Source organism: Helianthus annuus, chromosome 17 (assembly GCF_002127325.2).
Source record: "Helianthus annuus cultivar XRQ/B chromosome 17, HanXRQr2.0-SUNRISE, whole genome shotgun sequence".
In the NCBI taxonomy this organism is placed as follows: Eukaryota; Viridiplantae; Streptophyta; class Magnoliopsida; order Asterales; family Asteraceae; genus Helianthus; species Helianthus annuus.
The window spans coordinates 110936397-110963418 of NC_035449.2; the positions used below are offsets into that span (position 1 = coordinate 110936397).

Genomic DNA, 27022 nt, shown 5'->3' on the forward strand with positions numbered 1-27022 from the left:
TTGTCAAATTGGTATTTCCAATCTTCCCTGCGACGAGGCCTTCATATGATTCCAGTACAGACGCTAAGAAAACCATCTGTTGTTTCGCTGATTCTTCACTGAAATTCTGCCCATTCTTTAAATCGATTGCGATATTACACTGAAATACATTCTTTGAAGCAGTTTGATCTGAAGTGTTTGAAGAAGCACCACTGTGAAAACCACTGTGAAGACTTCCATTGTTGACTGAGTTCGAACTTTCTGCAGAGAATGCTGTTTTTGGAGTACCAGCATTTGGTACACTTCCTCTGTAATAAAGTTCCACATTCTGCTGATACCCTGGACTGTTGACTTTGGATCTCTTCAACTCCAATTCATGACTTTCAAGCCTTTCAATCAGCAAATCAATCTTTAACTCATCTGGTTTGATTGTATTCTTCAGCATAAGAGCAAAATATTTCCAATCTTGATCATTGGGCAATGCATCAAACAATTTATCCACCATCAATTCTTCAGAATAGTCTATGTTATATCTAACCAACTCCATTTTCAGATGTCCAAATCTTTCTAACATCTTACAAACAGATTCATTTTTCATGCAATTGAACACTTCAAACTCTTTACGCAACAACTTTTTCTTATTCTTTACAATCTCGTTACTTCCAACAAACTTTCTCTCCAATGCTTCCCACAATTTCTTTGATGTTTTTTCTTGTTCAAGCAATGAAATAATATCCTCTCTAACTGACTGTTTAATCAAAGTTATCATTCTGTATTCAGCAACAACATTCTTTACATCTTTTTCTGTATAATCTTTCTCCTCGATTAACTCTCCTCCTGCTTTTTCTGGTGCTTGATATTCAGTTACTAACTTCAACCAGCTTTCAGGAGCGAAAGCTTTCACCCATCCTTCAAATCTGTTTTTCCACCAATTATAATCTTCAACTTTCATCAATTTTGGTGGCTTTTGTTGACTTCCGTACATGTTTTCGAACTTCAGATTATCCGAAATCTCTTTTGAATATTCTTTCAACTCAGCTCTTCTGTCTGACGATTCAGAAGTGAACGCGTTGTAGAATGTATTGTAGAATTCTTCATCGTTGTTCGACATTTTTGATCTCCTGAAAATCAATAACCTGGAAGCAAACAAACAAACTTAATCAGATTAAACAATATCAAGTAAATTGAAATATACTAACACTCGATGTCGTGTAATAATCTTGTCACTTGAACGAAATCAGATCAATCGTATGAGCGAACACTAGTTTTGACTAATAAGCAAAACGAATCAGAACCACAAAAGCGATCCTGATTGTACAAATTGACAGAAAAGCGGTCCAATATATGTCTGAATACGCGGTCCAGACAACAATGTACTTTCAAGCGGTTCAGCAATGTGATCGTTCGAGCGAGTCAAGAATGTCTGAATAAGCGATCCAATGTATGGTCGTTCGAGCGAGCCAGGTAAACCAATCACGAATTTCGAGCGGTTCAAACAAATCCTTTGAAGCGGTCCTGAATAGTAATTATGAGCGGATCAAACTATGTCAAATAAGCGGTTCACAATTGTCTATAAAAGCGGTCCAAATATGTACTACGAGCGGTTCATAAACGCGGACCAGACTAAAAGATGTACAAATAAGCGGTCCTAATTTGTTCAGATGAGCAGTTCAAACACGTTTTTGGAGCGGTCCAGACTTCAAATGTTCCTAAAAGCGGTCCAAACTATGTCCGAAAACACGAACCTACATTCGAAGGCTGTTTTGTCCATTTTTAGTTCGAGTTTTAGTCTTATAGTTTCAAGGGTTTGTTATTGTCCAATAATACACATCCTGTGAAAAATTCGTCCGATTTTAACCGTGGAAACTCGTCTAAATCGAAAAAGAAGGTGTAGAAGACAGAAAACGGATCAAATTTGAGCTGAACTCTTCTTCCTGAGCTCTGATACCACTTGTTGGATCGTCGTTGACCCTGAATGAGTCGATCAGAAGAGTCGTTTTCCAATTCAAAGGCGGAATCAGTGAATTAGAAGCTCAAACTAAATATAATGCTTCACTTTATTGATTCTGATAATGTTTACAACCTGGAAGCAATTCGGCAGCACTTCGTTACAAGTTCCGAGCCGTTACAAATGAATCAACCATGCACCTATTTATAGAATTCTGGAACCGCTAATACGACCATGTCACAAAAGCGATCCAGGTGAAGATAGTGTGGATCGCTTTTATGGACAATGTCCATATAAGCGGTCCAACATGCTATTTAACCACTTCTCGTTTCTCGAACCTCATGCACTGGTTATTCAAACCTATCCTATCCTATAACATGATACAAGACTAAGTCAATAGACGTAGTGCACCAACAACATTTTAATTCCTATATCTCTGACTATTATATGATCTTTTTTAGATTTGAAATATTTCAACTGTGCAAAAGGTGTTTCAGTATGGCACCCTTTTGGCATCTGCGAAAACTAGCTACTATTCCATCTGTAATTCTAATATATACACACATATATTAAAAGGGAATCATTTGTTAAATTATTATTGGGTGTTAATATTCCGACACCCCTTAACTCTATCTCTCTCTCTATATACATAGATAGATTAAGAGAGAGATAGAGTGAAAACCATGTGGGAATCAGATCAACGCCTACGAAATGCTTACGTATCGTCCCCCTGACCTTAATGTAACCCCATATGTTCAAGATGTATGTTAAATGTGTTTAATAATAATCATGTTAATTCTTTTACAATCCAAGTGTACGTTTGTGTTTGTTCAATATATGCGTTGCATCACGTTAAAAAACGAATGTCACCGACACGACCTAATCAGATTCAATACGCACTTGTACGACCCAAAATGACAACATACATTTTAATTCCTATATCTCTTACTGTTATATGATCTTTTTTGGATTTGAAATATTTTAACTGTGCAAAAGGTGTTTCAGTATGGCACCCTTTTGGCATCTGCGAAAACTAGCTACTATTCCATCTGTAATTCTAATATATACACACGTATATTAAAAGGGAAGCATTTGTTAAAATTATTATTGGGTGTTAATATTCCCACACCCCTTAAATCTATGTCTCTCTTTATATACATAGATAGATTAAGAGAGAGATAGAGTGTAAACCATGTGGGATTCAGATCATCGCGTACGAAATGCTTACGTATCGTCCCCCTGACCTTAATGTAACCCCATATGTTCAAGATGTATGTTAAATGTGTTTAATAATAATCATGTTAATTCTTTTACAATCCAAGAGTACGTTTGTGTTTGTTCAATATATGCGTTGCATCACGTTAAAAACCGAATGTCACCGACACGACCTAATCAGATTCAATACGCACTTGTACGACCCAAAATGACAATATACATTTTAATTCCTATATCTCTGACTGTTATATGATCTTTTTTGGATTTGAAATATTTCAACTGTGCAAAAGGTGTTTCAGTATGGCACCCTTTTGGCATCTGCGAAAACTAGCTACTATTCTATCTGTAATTCTAATATATACACACGTATATTAAAAGGGAAGCATTTGTTAAAATTATTATTGGGTGTTAATATTCCGACACCCCTTAACTCTATCTCTCTCTCTATATACATAGATAGATTAAGAGAGAGATAGAGTGAAAACCATGTGGGAATCAGATCAACGCGTACGAAATGCTTACGTATCGTCCCCCTGACCTTAATGTAACCCCATATGTTCAAGATGTATGTTAAATGTGTTTAATAATAATCATGTTAATTCTTTTACAATCCAAGAGTACGTTTGTGTTTGTTCAATATATGCGTTGCATCACGTTAAAAACCGAATGTCACCGACACGACCTAATCAGATTCAATACGCACTTGTACGACCCAAAATGACAATATACATTTTAATTCCTATATCTCTGACTGTTATATGATCTTTTTTGGATTTGAAATATTTCAACTGTGCAAAAGGTTTTTCAGTATGGCACCCTTTTGGCATCTGCGAAAACTAGCTACTATTCCATCTGTAATTCTAATATATACACACGTATATTAAAAGGGAAGCATTTGTTAAAATTATTATTGGGTGTTAATATTCCCACACCCCTTAAATCTATGTCTCTCTATATATACATAGATAGATTAAGAGAGAGATAGAGTGTAAACCATGTGGGAATCAGATCATCGCGTACGAAATGCTTACGTATCGTCCCCCTGACCTTAATGTAACCCCATATGTTCAAGATGTATGTTAAATGTGTTTAATAATAATCATGTTAATTCTTTTACAATCCAAGAGTACGTTTGTGTTTGTTCAATATATGCGTTACATCACGTAAAAACCGAATGTCACCGACACGACCTAATCAGATTCAATACGCACTTGTACGACCCAAAATGACAATATACATTTTAATTCCTATATCTCTGACTGTTATATGATCTTTTTTGGATTTGAAATATTTCAACTGTGCAAAAGGTGTTTCAGTATGGCACCCTTTTGGCATCTGCGAAAACTAGCTACTATTCCATCTGTAATTCTAATATATACACACGTATACTAAAAGGGAAGCATTTGTTAAAATAATTATTGGGTGTTAATATTCCCACACCCCTTAACTCTATCTCTCTCTATATATACATAGATAGATTAAGAGAGAGATAGAGTGAAAACCATGTGGGAATCAGATCAATGCGTACGAAATGCTTACGTATCGTCCCCCTGACCTTAATGTAACCCCATATGTTCAAGATATATGTTAAATGTGTTTAATAATAATCATGTTAATTCTTTTACAATCCAAGAGTACGTTTGTGTTTGTTCAATATATGCGTTACATCACGTTAAAAACTGAATGTCACCGACACGACCCAATCAGATTCAATACGCACTTGTACGACCCAAAATGACAATATACATCATAATACAACAATTAATGAAAAAATACGTCATGTACATGTACGGTAGGCGGCTGATACACATAAAACTACTCATAGGAGTACTTGTGCTTTCAAACCAAAATGATACGATATAATGGAATACGACATCACACGTAACCGGTTTGATCCGGAACTTGCAGTATAGTCCATATATATTAAAAAATGATGTATAATGGAAAAAGCGTAAAATTTAGACAATTATCGACGCGTTTGTGAATTAAAAATGATGTGTGTAAAATGCAACATATAAATCACATCAATTAAGGCATAAAACTAACCCTTTTTAAGTACTAATTTTGGAAAAAGAGTGTTTTTGTCTTTCTTTTGTATTTTCAAGATGAAATGAGCTCAAAATCACAAAAGAAGCAAAAAGACAACTAATTCTAGCATAAATACAAGAAAAGGAATAAAAGTAGACTGCCCGGACCCTCAACGGCACCTCCCAAGGCAAAGAAGAGAAAACCGAAGACTGAACACGCTCCGTGTCCAGCGAACACGGGGCCGTGCCCAAGAAGCAGCAGAAAAGACAAACTAGTAGAAGCTTCCATTGCCCACCACGGGGCCGTGTCCAGCGGGCACGGGGGCGTGGTGAAAGTACAGCAGGCGCATTAATTGTAATTGCGAATTACAATTAATGAAGAGAGAGATTGTCAGACGGGCACGGGGGCGTGTCCAGCGGACACGGGGCCGTGCCCAGCCTTCTGTTCAGCCTATAAATAGGGGTGCTTGGTTTCATTCCATCTCATCCCTTGGCACACCACCTCTCTCACACTCCATCCACCACCCACCACCACCATAACACCATCATCCACCACCATCATCCATTGTCCATCGTAGAGTGTGTGAGTCGTCTCGGGATCCAAGATTGATCGTAAGAGTTCTTGACAATCAAGGCCATGTTTGCCTAAGTCTCTTACATCACTTGGTGAAGACAAGTGTTTAGTATAATACTTTTTATTTTTAATCTTTTGCACTTTTTATTTGGTTTTGTATTAATGACTTTAATAACTAGTTACTTATGTTGAAGGTGATCTTTCCTTATCGTTTGTCCGTGGTGTCTTGGCATTATTTTACTGTCTATATAAAATAAAAGATTTTCACCATTCATATCTCCACGGTCTATATGGAGGTATGTTGGCTACCTGGTCGGGGGTTAAGGGAACGGTTTGGTAAGGGTCTTGCCCTTGTTCAGCGTTTAGAGGTCCTGCTTGGGACCTGGGTCAAATTTAGTAGGATCTCCTTCAATTCCCATAGGTATTGGATGGCGGGGATCCAAACTCTTTGGCCCCCTCATAAGTTAACTACTATTAATACTATAACCCGGCTATTTAGGACTGTATCCCTGCTGACTCAGACTACTTAGCCGAGGGTAACGTCACCGCCAAAAGCGGGGCCTACCACAATTTGCATTAATAACTTAATTCATTATCTTTCAATAATCCGACCCTTTAGGATTGTATCCTTGCTGACTCAAACTACTGGGTTGAGGGTAACGTCGCCTTCAAAAGAGGGGCCTACTACAATAACTAAGATAATCTCTTAAACAAGTGCAAAAGTGCGAAAATAATCAAAGGTTATACTAACACACGAGTCGGATCCAAGTGATTCATCTTGTCTATCTGTTTTTATTTTATCTTATTTTTCAGCATTTAGTTAGTTTTTATTTTTCTTAGTTTAAAACATTTTTTCACTTTTTGATTTGATTAGACGTTGAGGATAAACCGGTATTAAAAGCTCTTGTGTCCTTGGACGACCTCGGTATCTTACCAACACTATACTACGTCCACGATGGGTGCACTTGCCCATATGTGTGTTTAGTGTTAGTAAATATGGTGTTTTATAAATTTAAAACTTGGCTAAAAGTGTAAAAAAAGGGGCTTAAATATACATCTAAAATATATACACGCTAGCACGCATCAAAAAACAATTTTAAAAAAATTAAAAAAGGCCCTAAGTGCTGCGCTTTGACCTAAGAGAGGCGCTTTGCCCCAAAATGTAAAAAAAAAAAAAAAAAAAAAAAAAACAGAGCGCCGAGCTTAGGCCAAAGCGGGGCGCTTTGATGTAAAGCAACAGACAAGTCTGACCGGTTCAGACCTTGTCTGGTGACTTTACACCAAAGCGCCCCTCTTTGGCCATAGCGGAGCACTTTTGGGTATGAAAATAATGAGGACCGTGTGTAAATAGCATGACCCTTTTTTTTGGCAAAAAAGGTACAAGTTGAAGTGCAGGGAAAAAAGGATGTTGGCTATGATTAGTTGTACGTCGTTCTCCATTTAATTAATATAAACTTATTATTTTAGAAATCTCAAAAGTCTGTTTTAATAAGCATGAATGTCAACATAACTATTTTCATGATATTCCCTTTAATTTTCCCTTTGTTGATTGATATCATTAATCATATAGCTAGACTTGAATCTTGATATCAAAGCTAGAAAAAACGGTGTTCGTCCCGTACACCAACACTTTCTGGACTTCCTCAAGTTACAAACATACATTTATAACTTATTTATCTCAAAAAAAAAAAAAGTAAAGAATAAGGATATACATATTTGGGGATGGATATCCTAGCCAACTGTAGCATGCAAGATCTATTGACTGTAGTCATGAAAAAGCAGATTATATGATAAACAAACAAACGAAAACCAATATTTATATAAAACTAGCCCAATTATACAAAGTTGCACTATTCACAAAAAAATCAATAAATAAATAACGCCACATACTAACATACCCAAAAGAGTTCCATTAACATTGTAATCTATTCATCACATGATATCATCAAACTCAAAGCTCTCTGGAATCTCAAACTTAAACATACTGCAATACGTTTCTCTGTCATCCTCAGTGCTACTGCTGTTGACTAGTGTCGATGATGAGTTTAGCGGCGTAGGACTTGACATCGGCGTTGATAACGCTGAATCAAAGTTGAAATTCTGGCTTGGTAGCATCCCATGATTATTGGGTAGGCATGGCGGCATCAGGGTTTCATCAACAATTTGTCCGTACATGTTTGGAGAAAGATATTGACTGCTTGTGGGCATTGAGGTGCAGCTTGGAAGCTGATGATTGGTTAGGGCTTGGTCCATATGATTCATTAGGTTTTCTTGATTTGATGATGAAGATGCTAGAAGAGTGGCAAGCTTTAATATTTCGGGATTTAAAAGTGTTTGGAAGTTCAAAAGGTTTGAGAGGCTGAGTTGAGCTGAGTTGAGTATAGAAGAGAGGTCCAAGTGATCAAGCCTAGGACTATGAGTCACTGGATCAATACCGCTTTTGAGTAGCCTTTTCCGAATGTGCGTATTCCAGTAGTTCTTGATTTCGTTGTCAGTTCTTCCAGGCAATCGAGCTGCGATTGCTGACCACCTATATATTAACCATAACATAGGTTAAATTATATTTTGGAGTTAAATGTCCGGATAGTCCCTGTGGTTTGTCATTCTTTCACCTTTAGTCCCTAACTTTCTAAAATTACAGCTATAGTCTTATTTTGCTGTTGTTTTCTAGTAGTGTATGTTTCATCCAAAGATGAATATCATTAACTTACTTATTTCCCAACACACTATGGAGTTGAATGATAGTTTCCTCTTCTTCATACGAGAATCTTCCTCTCTTGATATCAGGCCTCAAGTAGTTTGTCCACCTCAACCGACAACTTTTTCCGCATCGTTGAAGGCCTGTGACGATTAACGGTTTCTTTATTAGCAAAAACCAATCCAAGCCCTGATGCAAAAGCACACGTACAAATAAAAACTAATAATCAAACACAAGCGCACAAAAGACACTTACCGGCGTTTGTGGGGAGTGTTCGCCAGTTTCCCGGTCCATGAATTCGAATATACTCCATGAGTTTGGCATCTTCTTCTTGCGTCCATGGACCTTTCTTGAGTCCATTTTTATCACAACATGGAGACCTTCCCATTTCTTGATGTTTTACAATTGTTTCTAGATGATATTGTTGAGTGAAAGATAGATGATTAAACAAATGAAAAGTGCAACTTGTAGGTCCAAATAAAGATGATGACTTGTGCGATATATATAGATGTTGAGGACATATGTTGTAATAGTTATAAGTCAATATGATTTGGTACCGGCCTATGTGATGTACGGTCAATCCTTCTTTTTCTCTTTGTTTGTAAAGGAAAGAAAAGTTGAAAAATGGCTTAAAGTTGAGATAGAGTTACATAAAGGTGATGTAACAAGGTGAAGGTTAGCTATGATTGGATGTTGATGACAAATGGCGAATGGTTAATGGGATTGACTTTTGGTTATATTTGACCTTTGGAAAACGATGATTTTTTTGGTGGGTAGGGTTGTTATATCCTCTACCAATTGTGCTGAAATGTTTCCATGGTTTCTTCTTCTTGCTTCCCACATAAAATACCTCTTTTTTTTTTTTTTACCTTTCAAATTTTTTACCTTTCAAAAAAAAAAACATAAAAAATACTTTTTGAACTCATTTGTGTGGAGAGATAGAAGTCACGTTTTGGTTAAGTTTGAATAATATTGTCATTGTGGACCAAACTGTACCCTCAACGTGTCAACTTTAATTTACCTTTGATACCCATATGAATAAAAACTGTAAGACAACTTTCTTTTCTTGAATCTTTTATTAATAACATTTAACATGGTTATCTATTGTTGGAAATTTGTGAAAATAACACTTTTCATAAATATAGGAAAATGCATTTTTTCTAATTTTGGACTAGAAATAAATATAAGAAACTGAGGGTTTTTTATATATTTATTTGTGGGTTTGTGTTCTATGTTGGAAGAGCTTCGCAACAAACTAAACCACGTCCAAAACAGAGTTAAGATGAATGAGATATCGATACTCAAAGTTTGGTGTTTGAAACATTGAATGCTGAAAATTTTGGAAAGTGACACCTTGTCCCACATAGGAGGAGAGATGAAACTTAAAGGGGTATTTAAGTGGAAACTCTTCATCCTTATTTTTTCATGAAAGCACACACTAGTGTCTCGCGAAGGGTGCGGAGCACCCTAACCTGTACTCGCACACGCGCGCGTGGCGTGGGCGATGGGCGTAATGTGGCGCTTTAATGGTGCATTTCGCACTCTCGCAACGCCGCGAGCCGCTTGAGAGCCGCCTTTGTATATTAGACCGCGCGCGACGTGTCAGGTTGGTGCGCACTGGCGGATGGAGCATGGGCACTGATGTGACGTGCGCGGCGCACCAAAGTGAGCCAATACGGTGCGACTGTGTGGCGTGCTCGTATAGGTTTACTGGTGTCAGGCGTACGCGCGCATGTAAGTGATCCAAATCAGTGCGCGCGCAAGGGGCGATGCTCGCGCATGAAAGTGGGCCAAAATAGCGCACGCGCGCATGAGTGTGCAAGAAATGCGTGCGCATGAGCCAAAAGGACGCGCAGCACCAGTTTGTCTTGCGCGCGCGCGTAGAAGCTTCCAACAATTAATGACAGTGCAGTTACATTTCAGCATTTGAAACTGACGAGTCAACGGTTTTGACTGAGAATTAAATGACGAATTAAAGTGCATTGAAGACGTTTAATGCAATTTAATTCTCCCATTTAATTCGTTTTCAGTTTCGACTAGGACATGTAGTATAAATAGGGAGGACCCTGCTGCAGAACAACACACCGAAACACACAGCTCATACATTTTTCTCTCCACAACGTATCTTCTTCTTCTATCTTGCTTCAAGGTATACCTTCGGATTTTAGTCAAGACCGGCAGTGCAACTGCTTAGGTTGTTGTATCCTGGAAATAAACGAGTTCTCCTGGGAGAATCGAATTTTGTTTTAAGGGACCCGTGTCTAACACGATCCTCAGCCAAGAACCGTTTTTCTGTTTGTAATTTTGTTCTTGTTTTCCTTTATTTCAGTTGTAATTGTATTATATTTTTCAGTTTCATTCTAAGCTGTATTATAATTCAAGTTAATAAAGAGTTTTATTTATTTTTGCACGAACGGATTTCTACAATCTTAAAACATATTTTTAAAACACCGTTCGTGTAGAATCACAAACAATTCTGTTGTGATTTTCAAACCAGTTTTGACTTCACAGCAGCTTGTGTTTTAAAAAGTATTTTTCTGTTTTGGTTCAAAGTAGCGACTTTGTCATAACAGATTCTGTTTCTTCTACTCTCTTTTTGTCTTTGGGTCCTAAATCTTCTGTTGTAGTCTTCAAAGTTGGACTTAGAAGCTACACGGCTAGTTTTCGTACTCCTAAACAATAATAAATTAGCATATTTATTATTTTGAAAACAGAATTTTTAACTTGTTTTCTTGAATTTTTTCAGAATGTCGACTGAAAATACTAGCGTGAATGTTGTTGTCGGAACCCCTGCCAACACTGTGGGAGCGTCCACAGTGGCAAATAATGCTGAACGACCCGAGAAGTTCTCGGCTCTCCACTTCAAAAGGTGGCAACAGAAGATGTTCTTCTACTTGACCACCATGAACCTTGCGAGGTTCTTGACTGAAACTGCTCCCCAACCTGCGGATGGGGGAGACCGAAGCTCAAGCACAGTGCGCGGTAGATGCTTGGAAGCATTCGGATTTCATTTGTTGAGGCTATGTACTCAACGGTCTCTTGGATGCCATGTATAATGAATACTACAATATCAAGACTTCCAAAGAATTATGAGAGTCTTTGGTTAAAAAGTACAAAACGGAGGATGCGTGAACAAAGAAATTTGTTGTCGCCCGTTTCTTGGACAACAAAATGGTTGATAACAAGACTGTTATGAACCAAGTCCAAGAGTTACAGATTATACTTCATGACATCCACGCTGAGGGCATGGTACTTAGCGAGACTTTTCAAGTGGCAGCCATGATTGAGAAATTGCTTCCTTCGTGGGTAGAATTCAAAAATTACCTAAAGCACAAGCAAAAGGAAATGTCTATGGAGGAACTTAGCGTTCGTCTTCGTATCGAAGGGGTTAAAAAGGGGCCCAAAAAGGCACTCTTTTGCAAGCTTCGGCTAAGGCAAACATGGTGGAAACTGGGGAATCCTCAAAGGGAAATAAGGCCAAGGGTGGTAAAAACAACAGCAAAGGGAAAGCAAAGGTTAACAACCTTGGACCGAAAAAGGGGGTTGTGAAAAAGAAGCCTGTGCCTTTCCAAGGAACTTGTTACAACTGTAACGAGACGGGACATGTAACACCTCGAAATTTTTGTGTCCAATATATAAACGACACGTGTCACTTACGACAAAAGTAAAGTAAACCCGGATTTAATTAAAGATGTATGGTAGGATTTTTTAACACATCGGCATGTTAACTTACACCTCTGAGCGACTCCATTATAAATCCTGAGACCCTAACATGATTAATAAACATCTAATATACCTTAATCCGGTGATTACTAATAATGATGGATGTCAACTTTGCAAGAAATGGATCATATGAAAATGATGCACGTTAAATCTCCATTCATGAATCCTATCATTGTTCAATTCAATTACATTGCATAATGGGGTAGACAACTGTTCAAGCATGGGTTAAAGGCATGGTGCTGATAATTCGTGGCCAGAAATCATGCATTGCAAGTTGACTATTCAATGCATGAAAGGTTAAATTTTTTGCTTCTGACAAGGGCTTACAGACCGCAAGGGTCCTGCCTTACGGTCCGTAAGGTGCGAAAGGGTAAAACATTTTCTCTGTCAAAGGCTTACGGACCGCAAGGGCCCTGCCTTACGGTCCGTAAGGGGTGCCCAGCGACAGTAAGTTGGCTGTTGGCTGTTATAACGGTTAAACCGACTTAGTAAGATATTTTCAGCAACATGGGCGACCCCTAACCTTTCCTAGACACTAGGAAACACTTGTAAATAATCTGGATCACCCCTTAGACCTAGTTGTCATGATCTCAATGGATTAAATTCACTATAAAAGGCCAATGAGTTGCACATTGTGTTCACTCATCACTTCTGCATTCCTGGAGCTTTTCTAGAGCACAAGTGCCATTACTAAGCCTTCCTAATCTTGTATTAGACTCCTGTAAGTATGCTCCACCCTTCCTTGGTTAAGTTTTGCTTAGATATAGCCTAAAAGTCAATCCGTCGCAATTAACGATTGACTTGACGATAAATCACAAATGGTCCAGTGATTTGTCGAATCAAAGGCAGTTATATGTTGGTAATCATGTGGGCATTAAACCCCTAAAAGGGCACCCTCTGATTCCCACTTTAACTAGTCCGAATGTCGAGTCAAACTTGCTTAGAAAAAGTCAACAGAATGCTAAATTGCGATTTTATGCATAATCAGTAATGTAGACGACGTGTAACCTGTTTTAACACTCATACAACATGATAATAAGTATATTAACTAGTCTAAGCTTGTTTGATCCGACCATTTACTGTTTTGACCCGGTTCGGAACCGAAAGTCGCAAAACTTTGACTTTTTCTTTGACTTCAGTTCTGACCCGTTATGGTATGTTTTAGATATGCCTTAGAACTCTCTTAGGACCAGGTTACATGATGGTATAACCCTCTGTGACCGGTTCGCTGTTTGTTCGAGTCTTTTGCACATTTCCGTTAAACGCCTAAAAGTTGACCATAACGCCCCTTTACTTTAAAACGATAAATTTTGGATATGTGAAAGGACAATGACCTTAGTTACTGATTTCTAAGCACGTCCCTAAAATTTCACGTCAATCCGAGGTCTAGAATAGGAGTTATGCTAAATAGCGCAATTACGGAAACTTTAGTAATTAAACGGCGCATTTAGCATAAAGCCTATCTAAACCCAAATTTCGACACCAAACCTTCTACACACTGATGTAAAATAATATTTTGAGATTTTTAAAGATTTTTAATCATTTTTAACCTGCTCATAACCTGCGGTTATGGCATCGGTTCGGTAAATACCGAATATACCCTTTTTGGACATAACTTGAGTTCTACAAGGTATTTTGACCCGATTCCAGTTGCTACTGATTTTAAATAATAAATAGAGTATTTTGGACTTTATAAACTGTTCGGAAAACTCATATTTCCTGTAGAACTCAGAAACCTCTTTTATAATCTTTAAATTGACCGGAATACCCCTACGGGGCATTTATTGGATTTAAACTCATTACGGGCATTATGGAAGGTATCCTACTGATATCACAACCTCTTTAGAGCATATTAACTTAGGAAACCTATGTAGGACTCTTACGGTTACCCGTTACGCCTTTTGCGCGCACGGTTCGGTTTATGTAACTAGTTTACATAAACTAGCCGAAACTAGTCAAACCTTATCGTTTATACCTCAAAATCCAGAGTGTGGTTATTATACCCATATAAAACAAGTCTTCAAACTTGTTGGGTCCAAACCACATTCCATTCCCGGTTTTCGCCTTTCACGCGATTAAACCGAAATTATCCTTTAAAACTAACCGATCTAAGCTAAGGCTAGATTAAGGACCCGTTAGGATTCTAATAGGTTGTTTAAACCTTCGTTCCAGAGTAGGAGACCAGTAAAAGAAACTTGCATTTATTTGATTGAGGTTATTACTTGCTCAGGTGAATACTTTTAACTTATTTTCCGTTATACGGGCTTGGGTTACGGTATTTAAAATACCGCTTGGTCGGGCAATTGACCCCAACTCATTAGTAGTTGGGTATTATCAATGTGACTCGTTTAAAAATTGGTTTTGTTGGCTTTACGCCTTTGGGAGCTTAATGACCATCTCCCGGATATCCTTGGCATCATTTTACGAAATGGCCACGACCTAGACACACGAGTGTAGGCGTACACCGTAAATGTGTCTATATTATAAAGGTATAACCGTCGGTTTCCCCGCCACGGCTTTATGCTTTGTGGCGTGTCTATTAACCTTAAACCCAGCACGACCCGGGTGACCGAACGCATACTGAACATGTAATTCTTCTACAAGATTTAATTGATAAATCATCCCAAGTTATAAAGAGTTTGTGCCTTGTGCATTCAAATCAATTTTATTCAACATTTTTACAAAAGTGTTGGTTGAATGTATTTACCAGTGTAAACTGACGTATTTTCCCCAAAAGATTAAATGCAGGTTCTGTACGAAATAGGCTGGCCACTCCTTAAGCATCGTTAGAGTCTCGCAAGCTTGGGATGCCATTGTAGGACCGGTTTTGGCACCGTTCGATTGCGTAACGAACGTTTCACGTGCGGAATCCGTGAACGAACGTGACCGAACACACGATAATGTACTAATAATGTGATTCCATTGCTGAATTTGACAAGATCGATACAAGAATCACGTATCTACAACTTTCTCTCTCTACTTTCTCTCTCTAGAAAGTCTTCTCCAAGTCTTCTCCAACTATCTCTCTAAAACTCTTCCAAAAGTCTCTAACAATCTCTAACTAAAATCATGACATACCTCCTATTTATATGGTCAAGGCAACTAAATGAAAGTTCACACTAATTACAAGTTTGCCACCTTGCCATTTCTAACTAAATATGACATAATACGCTTGATTTCTTCCGGCTTTTCACTACGACTCGGATTGACGAAGGCGATAGACAAAATATGCATCAACAATCTCCCCCTTGGATATTGCCGTAGTCAATCTCGTAGTGAAACTCGTAACAGCTTGACTTTCTCTCTCTCTAAGACTCGAACAAAGATGTAGTCGACAGACAACTGCACTAACAAACTCCCCCTTGAATGTTGACGGAATCTTCAGTGAGAGTCTTCAATCATTCACAGCACCTCAATCTTGTTCGATCTTCTTCAGGAACTCAACCTAGAATCATATGCCTGGATCTTTCTCTGGCTCTAACTTTCATCAGACTCCCCCTATCATCGTGCTGGGATCTCTGTCTAGAAATCGTTATCACCATTGAAATCAACTCCTGGCTTTCTCCGTTTAAGCTCTTCTCTGGTTCTGATGAGTCTCCTGGCTATCCGTAGCAACAGGATCAGAAACCTGCAAATCTCAAACACACTATCACAGACCAATACAATTTGTAATTCAATTTAATGAATCAGCAAATCATATAAGAAAAATTATGAAGATTAAACTGTAGGTTACCATTCAACTTAGTCATCAAGTTAATGAACCAAATTTTGCATTTCAAATCTTCACAATTTAACACTCTCTCCCAAACCACAAGTTCAACATGTTTTACACTTGAAATGTCGAAAATCAGTTCTTCACACTCTGTTGTCGAAAATCTTTTTGAAGTTTTCAAATATCAAACAAAAATATAATATTTTTGGATTTTTGAATTTAATGAAATACAAAAATGAACACTATTTTTGAGAGATTGTGCAAGAGGATCATATCGGTTTTTGAGACATATCACCAACACCGTTGATCTTGATTAATCAGCAAATGTTAAAAACAAATTTACTTATGATTGTCAGTATTGTTGTCCACATAAACCTCTACACAAATTTTCAATTGATTCAAGATACGTATTTAATGTATTAGCACTTAAACTTATTTGAGTGTCCCACCTCTTGAATATACTCCCGTATCCAGATCCCAATATTCTGATTTACAGGTAAGTATAACTACAAATGATATCTGTATATAAATTAGGGGAAAAATGCGAGAACTGAGGGATCTCAGGTCAGAACTTCCGTTCAGCAGAGAGATATCAGCTTCGACTTAGCAGTGGGTCCCCTTTAGAGGATCTTTTCAGCTACAACAACTGATCATCAATTTTATTGTCTAATCAGCTGAGGGCTTTATGCTATGTTTCAAGCATATGAAGAAAGTAATATCCGGGGACTAGGTCAGTACTTCCATACAGCAGAAGTCCCGGGATAATACCCCAGATATCACTGAGCATAAAGACCTAGTATCTCAGAATAAGGGACCTTTCAAACAAGATTTCAGGGGTTACCTATATATCCAAGTTTGTGTTAACCCACAGAACAAGCAAGTTTGAAATTTAGGTTTATATCTCGTCACAGTTTATTAAATGTGCAAAAACCTACTGACACATCCACAGTAAGATTGTTTAACACTTTTAAACTTTCCAATTCTTTAGCATGTTGTGATAGTCCGCTGATGTACTATCATTTCCTCTTTTTCACAACAAACTCATTTTTGGATTTTATCATGTTTTTGTCTTTTTCAAATTTTCTAATGTTTTTGGATTTTCTGAAATTTCTACTCCCCCTAAAATGCAAACACATTGAAGAAAATTGAAAACAAACTGTACAGAAACATGACAACCAATATCAAATCGCATCAATTCGCCATTCACTTTGGCATAAACAATCAGAACTCCCCCTATCAACAAACTATTTTCTCATTTAGATTTCAAAACACTTAAGTTTGTTTTAATCAAAATGATTTTTCCGGAAAATAAGTTTGGTTGATTTTACCACTTGTAAGTATATCAATACTAAGTTCGGGGATGTGGTTCATCATCTTGTCTCTCAATCACTTGTAGGAAAATACAAGTACAAATTAATGTCCTTGATTTACCATATGCACAAATTATGCACAATCAAATCTTCCAACCACTTGTAAACAAACATAAACAAACCTTTTTTACCGTTTGCATGATTGACATTACCGTAGTAAATTCCTCAAGAAAAATGCCGATACCTGCTCCTCGCTTACCAACCTGGAAGCTCCGGCATAGTCCTTTAACCTGTAAAAAGTTTGACAATTACAAACACTTTCAAATCATCCTAATTAACATGAAAGATGCCGATTCCTGATCCACGATTACCAACTTGGGATCTCCGGCAAGTCCGGTGTTTTACTCAAACATAATGTCCACCCAAGCTTCACCAGCCTTGGGTGACTTTGGAACACATCTGTCCCACCAACATTTTGATTTATAAAATTCTTTAGCACCTTTTACCTTTTTATCAACCATCTTTCCAAAAATATGTTTGACTTTCCTGTTGAAAGCCTTCTCAACATCAATTTCTCCTTTATCAGCGAAGAATTGATTTGAAATCTCTACCTTTCCAACTTTCTTCATCAAATTTTCTTTTGACAATTTTGGAAAATTCTTATCGTTCACCACTGGAACGGAATTCACAATCTTTTTATCAACCAATGACTCCTCTGATTTTATGGAATCAGATTCATTGTCAGAATTACCCTCAGATTTAACAACCCATTTTTGTTTACTTAAATCACCTCTTCTTTTGTAAAACCTTTTTGAACTTTCTCCTTCCTCAGAAGTAGACTTTTCAAACTTTTTAACACTTTTTACAGATTGTTCTTTCTTATCAACACAAGTTTTTCTCAAAACAGAGTTAGAAGAAACTCCCTGTTTTTGGTAGTTGGTCTTGGGGCAATTCCATGCTATGTGTCCAACTTCTTGACATTTGAAACAGGTTCTTCTATCAACTCTCGAAGCAAACTTCCTAACATTCTTCTTTACTTCAGCAAGAAACTCTTGATTCGACTGCTTCCAGAACGGTTTCTTCTGTTCATCCTCTGAACTTCCTCCTAAAACAAATTTTGTTTTTGGTTTATAAGTTTTCTGATTTTTATAATTTTCTGAAGAATTGAAACTAAGACCTTTCTTTTTGAGATTACCATTATGGTTTGGTTTCTTTCGATAACCTGAACCATAATCATAACCCTTTTTCTTGTTCAATCTCTGTTGAACTCTTGAAGTGTACTTTTTAGGTTTTTCAAGAAGATTTAAATCTTTTATTTCAGAAATATTAATTTCTGTTAATTTGAAAACCTGTTTAATCATTTCAGTTTTGACACTTCTTATTGGGAATTCCTCATCAGAATATAATTTGTCTGAATCATTCAATGTATATGCTACTTTGATTGATTCGTCATTCAAATTAGATTTTGATAACAGGAATTCTTTATTGTAAACCCTCTTAACCGGCGAACTTGGACTTTTCTCAGACGAACTCGAACTATCAGACTTAGACTCCGATTTTGACTCTTCATCCATATCCAACACCTGATCGACAACTTTCTTAACTAACTTGGACTCATGATCAGTGTCAGACGCTGTGAATGTGACATCAATATTGTCTGGTAATTCATCAGTGATTTCAGACTTTAATTTGATGTTTAGAGCCTTGTCTACTTGTTCCTCATTTGGTTTCCTGGGGGAATAACTCTCAAAGATAGGAGGCGGACATCTGTTATACTTGACACTTGGTTTCTTACCAGTATCCTTTTCTTTTTCTTTCTTCTTGAACGCTTCAAGACCTGCGACAGTAGGATAAACACGATCAATCAAATAATCACAAGTAGTATAACTCAAAAGTAATCGGTTGATCCTTTCACTCTCGATCTTCTCAAGTTCCAACTCCTTCTTCAAGTTAGCACAATCTTTGATATAATCATTAATGACACTTTGTTTTGTCATCAAAGTTGCACTCATCTTGTCATTTGCTTTTTCAAATTCTGCATTTGCTCTTTTCAAACTGTCAACTGTCCTGTTCAATACGTCGTATGACTCTTTCACATACTTCACATCAAACAGTAAATCTTCTTTCATTTTCTCTAGCTCAGCAATCTTTCTATCTTTTTCTTCACAATCTTTGCAAGATTCTGAACATTTCTCACAAGGCTTTGTGACTTCAACCACCTTTTCAACTATCTTTTCGACTTCGACAGTCTTTTCAACTTCTACAATTTTCTCGACTTCGACAATCTTTTCTATTTCGACAATCTTTTCAACAATTTTCTCAACTTCCACGAGTTTTTCGACTTCGACAATTTTCTCGACCACTTTCTCTAGTTCAACAATCTTCTCTATTGCAATCTCAGCAGTTGCTTCATCTTTTGTTTCTACGGCTTCAGTCTTCGCCTTTTTATCAGCGTGTAACTTTGCTGCTTCTAGCTCTTTCTGCAATCGAGCAATCTTCTTTTGATTCAGCATCTCAACTTTATCTGCATAGAAAAAATTAAAACTATCAGGATCAATGCTTTTTCTGCATTTGTTAAGATACTCTTCCTCATCATCCGTATCAACATCACTTCCAAGATCTGGAAATATTGGAATCCTTATCTGACAATCCTCATTTTGATCTAGAATCCTGGTAACAAGTGCCACATTAGATTTAGTTTCACTAGGTATATACTTGTCCCAGCTAAATCCCTGTGCAACAACCTCATCACTTTGATCTATTATCCCATAATAAGCTTTCCTATTTGCTTCTTCAATCATTCTCCCGTAAGCAGTTTGCGGTTCTTTTTGTTGAGGTTTTTGATCAATTTGATGAAAGATTGATCTCTGATAATAATTGCTCTTTTCTTGGTTTCCAGTTGATTCTTGATTTTTACATTCGCGTTTAGAGTGACCCTTTCCTTTACATCGGAAACAGGTAACCTTTGACTTGTCAAAACCAAGTGGAGAAGTAGCCATTCCTCGAAACTCGTCTCTGCCCGTAATCTGTTGAAATTTTTCAGCTCTCCTACAAGCACTGGCCAAGCACCACTTCACATCCATCAACTCAAGCTCTTCTGCATCGATTTGGTCGTAGTCTTCTTTTGTGAGCATTGGATTGCCAATTTTACCTGCAATCAAACTTTCATATGATTCTAACATAGCGACAAGACATACCATGTGTTGCTTTGCCACTTCAGGAGAAAGACTTTGACCATTCTGGATGTTCAGTGTCACATTGCATTGCAAATTTGTAGAATTTTGCTTTTGAGGACTAGGTGTGTTGATGTTAGGATCAAAGCTTGAGAATGATGAAGTAGATCCACCACTCTGAGTTGTAGTACTTGCATGAGGACTGGCAGAATCATCAGCACTGAATGCAGTACTAATCTTTGGACTAAGATTGGGAGTGGTCTCAAACTTGTTCCCTCGATAGTACAGACTGACATCTTGCTTTGCATTTGGATTTGTCATGATAGCTGTCTTTTGAATATCCAGCTCCTGCTCTTCGATTTTCTGAATAAACTGAGCCAAATTCATGTTCTCGGACTTTCTCATAAGTTTCACAACCATCAAATACGTTCCCCACTTATGCTGTGGTAACGCCTTTGCTAATTTATCAACCCACTCATCATCATCTTTCACTATATTCAACCTACCCATTTCCAATACTAGATGACAGTATCTATCTATAGTCTGCTTGGTTGTTTCATGATCAAATGCAGTAAACATGTCAAACGATTTCTTCAATAATGCCTTCTTGTTTTTGATCATATCAGCACTCCCTCTGAATTTCTGAATCAAAGCTTCCCAAATGGATTTAGCCGTTCCGTTATGTTGAAGTAAGACGAAGATATCTTCTTTAACTGCTTGCTGAAGGATGCTGATCATCATCTTCTCACTAGTGTACTTCAACTTATCAGCTTCAGTAAAATCATTGAAACCCTTTTCCAAACCACGTTCATTCTTTGGTTTCTCATAATCTTTCAACAATGAACACCATGCGTCGAATCTGTAAGCTTGAACCCAGTTCTCGAATCGGTTTTTCCTACCCTGAAAATCTTCAATGTACATGAGTTTCGGTGGTTTTTGATGAGTTCCCGTCTCATTCTCATTATACAACGCTTCAGCAGGAGTTACAGGGGCAACGGGTGTCGCGAACGCATTGTAGAACTCTTCAGCCATGTTTCAAAACGCAGATGATGCTTCGGGAAATTCCTCGGTATCAGATCTGAACTATGTTACAAATGAAATGATAATCAAGCCTATATATACTAGTTTGGGACCGCTCATAGTGACAAACCACATAAGCGACCCACATGTTTGCCGTAAAAGCGATCCATCACTGTTGCCGAATAAGCGGTTCCACATGTTGACTAAACAGCGAACCACTTCATTCTTTTGTCATAAATGTGAACCTTTTCATTGGGCCATAAAATGAAAGCTTACCATTAGACCTTTCACAAGATGGGCTCTCATTGGCCAATAAAATGGCTATCTCTCATAGGACCACATGATGGTGGCTTGTCATTGGGCCATCCATTCTTTTTGTCTTATGTGAAGATGCATATGAACTAGATGTAAACGGCCATTTAATTCTTTGATTCATGACATCACTTGTGATGTCACCTAGGTGATGTCACTTGTGATGTCACCTATGTGATGTCACTCGTGATGTCATGCCCGATCGGATCCGCACCGTGACTGAGACTCGACATTAGACGAAGACGACAGATGACTGCACCAACAGACTCCCCCTCAGATGTTGACGAGTCTAAAGTGTCGAGTCTTCAACGACTTCAGTCTTTATCAGTGAAAGCATCCTCAAATCTTTCTCTTCTCTTTACATCATCACCAATAAACTCTCCACGAACAATCTTTCTCTTCCCTTTCTCTTCTCTGATACCACTTGTAGGACCGGTTTTGACACCGTTCGATTGCGTAACGAACGTTTCACGTGCGGAATCCGTGAACGAACGTGACCGAACACACGATAACGTACTAATAATGTGATTCCATTGCTGAATTTGACAAGATCGATACAAGAATCACGTATCTACAACTTTCTCTCTCTACTTTCTCTCTCTAGAAAGTCTTCTCCAAGTCTTCTCCAACTATCTCTCTAAAACTCTTCCAAAAGTCTCTAACAATCTCTAACTAAAATCATGACATACCTCCTATTTATATGGTCAAGGCAACTAAATGAAAGTTCACACTAATTACAAGTTTGCCACCTTGCCATTTCTAACTAAATATGACATAATACGCTTGATTTCTTCCGGCTTTTCACTACGACTCGGATTGACGAAGGCGATAGACAAAATATGCATCAACAATCTCCCCCTTGGATATTGCCGTAGTCAATCTCGTAGTGAAACTCGTAACAGCTTGACTTTCTCTCTCTCTAAGACTCGAACAAAGATGTAGTCGACAGACAACTGCACTAACAGCCATATCTGTTGAACAATATTTATATTTTATTTTGATCCCCTGTGGATTATATTCAACTATTTGTGATACTTGGATATTGCATTTAATGGTTGGAATATATCTATCTTTATGCTTCCGCTGTGCATTTTAATATTGTGGTTTGACTATATTGTTGCCAACTACGTCACGGTAATCCCCCACCGGGCCAACCGGTGAAACACGTGGAAATCGGGGTGTGACAGGACACTGTGCTAACCAATGCAAGAAACTTAAGTGTGAGCACGCACATATGGTTGATGAGGATGGCTTGCCCTTAATCGCAATGATAATCGAAGAAGCGACTATGTTTGAAGAAGTCAAAGTCATGGGTGAAAACCCAAAAGGATGGTTCGTTGACATGGGTGCAACCGGCCATGTTTATGGAGATAAGGCTCTTTTCTCAACATTCAAGGAAGCTACGGGTGAAGAAAAGCTTTATATGGGAAATAAAGCTACCGCCAACATCAACGGTGAAGGCACTATCATCTTGAAGATGACTTCTGGCAAGGAGCTTACCTTGACCAAAGTGCTCTATGTCCCAGAGAAACGTGCAGTGCTTGTACTGAAAAAGATAAACAATTCAGAGCAAGAGACATGGAATTTTTTCAAAAATAGAAAGAGTTTTCAAAAATAAATGTAAAGAAATGTTTGAAAATGAAAAGGCTTTAAAAGATAACGATGAAAAGCTGACACAAAAATGTAAGATTTTAGAAAAAAAAAAATGAGATTTTGAAACAAAAATGTTCAACATTGACAGAAGAATGTTTGCAAAAAGAAAATGCGGTTCAAGAAATGAAAACAGAATATGATTCAATAAAACTTGCTTATCACATTACAAGAGTCATATGAAGCAGTGAAAAGTCAAATGAAACTTGTTCAATCTATATTGAAATATTGTTCTGAAACGTCATGAACGCTTAAGCGACAATATGAAATAAAACAAAAAGTTATAAATTATTATATTGAAGAGGTTGCTGAGCTTAAACGTAAAATGGCTGACTTAGAACAAGATAATAAAAAGTTGCATAGTTATCACGCTTCATCATATGTTCTTGAACGTATTTTCAATTTAAAACTGGATGATAAAGACTCTGAGAAAAACAAAAAAGGAATTGGCTCAGAATATAATCAGGTTCCACCACCGTTTAAGAAAAAGTTCACATTCTATGATGACGAGAAGGTGGAAAAAACTTTCAACATGGTTGATCAATTGCCAGAAAATATTAGCATAACCTATTCCAAATCTGATGATACTGGTGATTCAGAGATGGTAGGTAAGGTCGTTGAAAGTGTTTTGAAAGATGATTCTACCAAAATAGATAAGTCCAAGTCACAGGATGAAAATGAGGGAAGTTTTCATGAGAGTTATCTTAAAATTCAAAATCTAAGAAAAATGCGAAAAATGATTTGATAAGATTATCTTATACCATGATTGGATCAGACAAATTATTCTCAGATATTGATGTCCCGATTCAGAATGTGATTTAGGGAAGATTGATAAAGTTTTCAAACTGGTAGAAATTGAAAAGTCTGGAGTTGAAAAATTTGCTGGCAAGAGCAAGAAAACTTTTTATAACAAACCTGGTTACAAAAAGAACGACATGAAGGCTGGGTTGGGTTATAAGAAGAAACAACATCAAAAGAAAAGGGTTGACAAGCAAAATTTTTAGAAAAAGATGAACTTTGTTCACGGAACAAGTTCAGAGGAAGAGAAAGAACTTCAATTTAGACGACAGTCTAATGAAGATTTCTATGCTCAAAAGAAACAAAAGGTTGATTTTCCAAAGCCAAAACAAACTTGGAAACCAAAAACATCCAAGTTTGAACCAAAACAAATCTGGAAACCAAAAATTGATCCAATATTTTATCAATGGAAGGTTTCAAATGGTCAAATCTGGATGGTCAAGCAACAAAAGACTTCTGTGAGTGAGAACAATAAAGAAAACATTTTTGAGAAAAATGACAGAAATTATCCAGTTTTACCTGGAAAGATTTATGTTCAGCTACCTGAGTCTAAACAGGTTTGGGTTGCATTATTCAAATGAATGAATTGGTTAAATGTGCAGGTGCTCCAGAAGACGGATGATTGTCAGAATGAATAGAGGAGCAGCCTGGCACCGGAGGAGGAGAATCCCTGCAACTGAAAGCAGGGAGTTTTTTTGTTTTTGTATATAAATAAACCATATTCAAAAACCCTAAAAATAGAAAACTTTTAAAAACCAAAAATATGTTATTTTTTCTGTTAAAAATATAAAAAATAAAAAAAACAATGTTTGCTTGTTTTTAAAACTGTTCAAAATTCAAAAAACTCAAAAATTTCAAAAAGATGTTCTGATTGAATATGCCGAAACCCTCACGGCTGAACAAACATGATTATTTCACAAATGATTAAATGGCTTAACATTGTTAAAAATCAGTGTGTTGTAAATCATGGGTGTATTTTTTGCAAAACAGAGCATGTGAAGCAGAAAATGGATGGCGAGATAAAGCTATCTACATCGGGTTGTCAAATTTTCTTAAATGTTTTGAATTTTAGGGGGAGTAAATATTTGAGAAAATACAAAAACATTTGAAAATTTGAAAAAGCAAAAAACATTAAAAATCAAAAATAAGTTTTAAATGATAGTACATCAGTAGACAATCATAGTATGCTAAAGAAATGGAAAGTTAAATGTGATAAACGATCTCACTGATGATATGCCAGTAGGTTTTTATACATTTAATAGAATGATTTCGAGATATAAACATGAAATCAATAAACTTACTTATCTCGTGGGGAACATCTCTCGGATATATTGGTAACCCCCGAAATCTCGTTTGAGAGATTGCCTAATTCTGAGATACTAGGTCTTTAAACTGTTTGATATCTGGGGTATTATACCTGGTCTTCTGATTTTGCATCAGCAATGGCCTAGACCTCGTATAATACTTTACACTCTTTAAAAAGCTTTCCCTCTGCATTAAAATTGAGAAATATCAAAAGATATAAATCAAGTGCAGTTGTAAAGAAGATCCCCAAGTGGGACACACCTAAAGTCGAGCCTTCATCTCTTTGACTGAACGGTAGTTCATAACTGAGCTCTCAAGTTCTCGCATTAACCCATAGTATAGATATAGTATATTCACCCGTAAGATTGAATCTAGGGAATCTTGATACGGGAGTATATTCTGAGGTGGAACACGCGAATAAGTTAAGTGCTTAAAACATTAATCTCGTATCTCGAATAAGTAGAACTTTGTGTGAAAATTTAAGTGGATCAGTATACTGACAATCTAAGTGAATCAGTGTTTATAGCTCAACAGTGCTAGTGTTTTGTCATAAACTGATATGATCCTCTGACACGAACTCAAACAAAAATATTGTATGTAAATATTTCGTTACTGTTTTATGAGAATAGAAAAAGTACAAAAAGATTTTCAGTGTGTTTTAGCATAAACTTTGAAAAATTCAAAAAGATTTTGTTTCTACTTTATCTTCGACAACCGATGTCTGAACGATGAGTTTCAAAATCTGAGTTTGCTGAACATGTTTATGAAAATAAATAAGTTCATTAATTTGAAACTTGAAGTTTTTAATTGAAAAATCAAAACAGTCTGTGAAATCTCCAAGGTCATTAAAATGGACTTGGATGATTATCTGTGAGGTTTTTGGATGCTAAAACTGTCAAATACATGAGGTTATTTGATAGGCGGAGAGAGTCAGGAAATCCTGGAAATTACATACTGTCACATCTATGTTCAGAGCTAGGTTACAGATTCTAAATATTTGTGTTTGATGGCCAGGTCATTATTCCTGGGAAAACCTAAAAAGTTTTAATTGTTAAACATGTGTGTTTAGAGCTGGGTTTTCGACTATGAACTTAAATTGTCAAATATCTTACAAATGGTTTGAAATTTTGCAGATGATATTCCAGACTACGATCCCGATAGCTGAGGCTAAGGGGGAGTCTGAAGACGAGCTCATAGCAAGGGGGAGCTTGCATTCAAAAAGCCAGGTGACTATCATGGAGGAGCTTGTAGAACCAGGTGTCGATCCTAGTAGCTGAAAGCACGGAAGCTTAAAGCAAGGGGGAGCCTGAAGAAAAAGTTAAACAACGAAAGGAGGAGCAGATGGAGCTGAAAATAGATTCATGGGGAGTCTATTAGAATAAAGGGAGGGTCTGTGGTGCTGATAATGTCAACATTTCTAGAAGATTCAGAGAGAGACAGAAAGCTACAAGATTGACTGCAGTAATTTCCAAGGGGGAGTTTGTGAGTGCATAATGTCTATCACTTCCGTCAATCACGTATCGTAGCTTGATCATATGAGACAAGACCGGTGCTGAACAGAGCAAGAGATAAAGTTGA

The 27022-nt window shown here is 37.2% G+C and overlaps 1 protein-coding gene across 1 annotated transcript; it reads right to left on the reverse strand.

Moving 5' to 3' along the window:
• Positions 1 to 7596: 7596 nt before the first annotated feature.
• On the reverse strand, positions 7597 to 8801 carry LOC110925496 (transcription factor MYB74). The gene is made up of 3 exons (XM_035986291.1): positions 8697 to 8801; positions 8455 to 8630; positions 7597 to 8273 (listed from the first exon to the last, which is right to left on the reverse strand). The coding sequence occupies exons 1-3, from the start codon at positions 8799 to 8801 to the stop codon at positions 7676 to 7678; spliced, it is 879 nt and encodes a 292-aa protein (XP_035842184.1). The 3' UTR covers positions 7597 to 7675.
• Positions 8802 to 27022: the final 18221 nt, after the last annotated feature.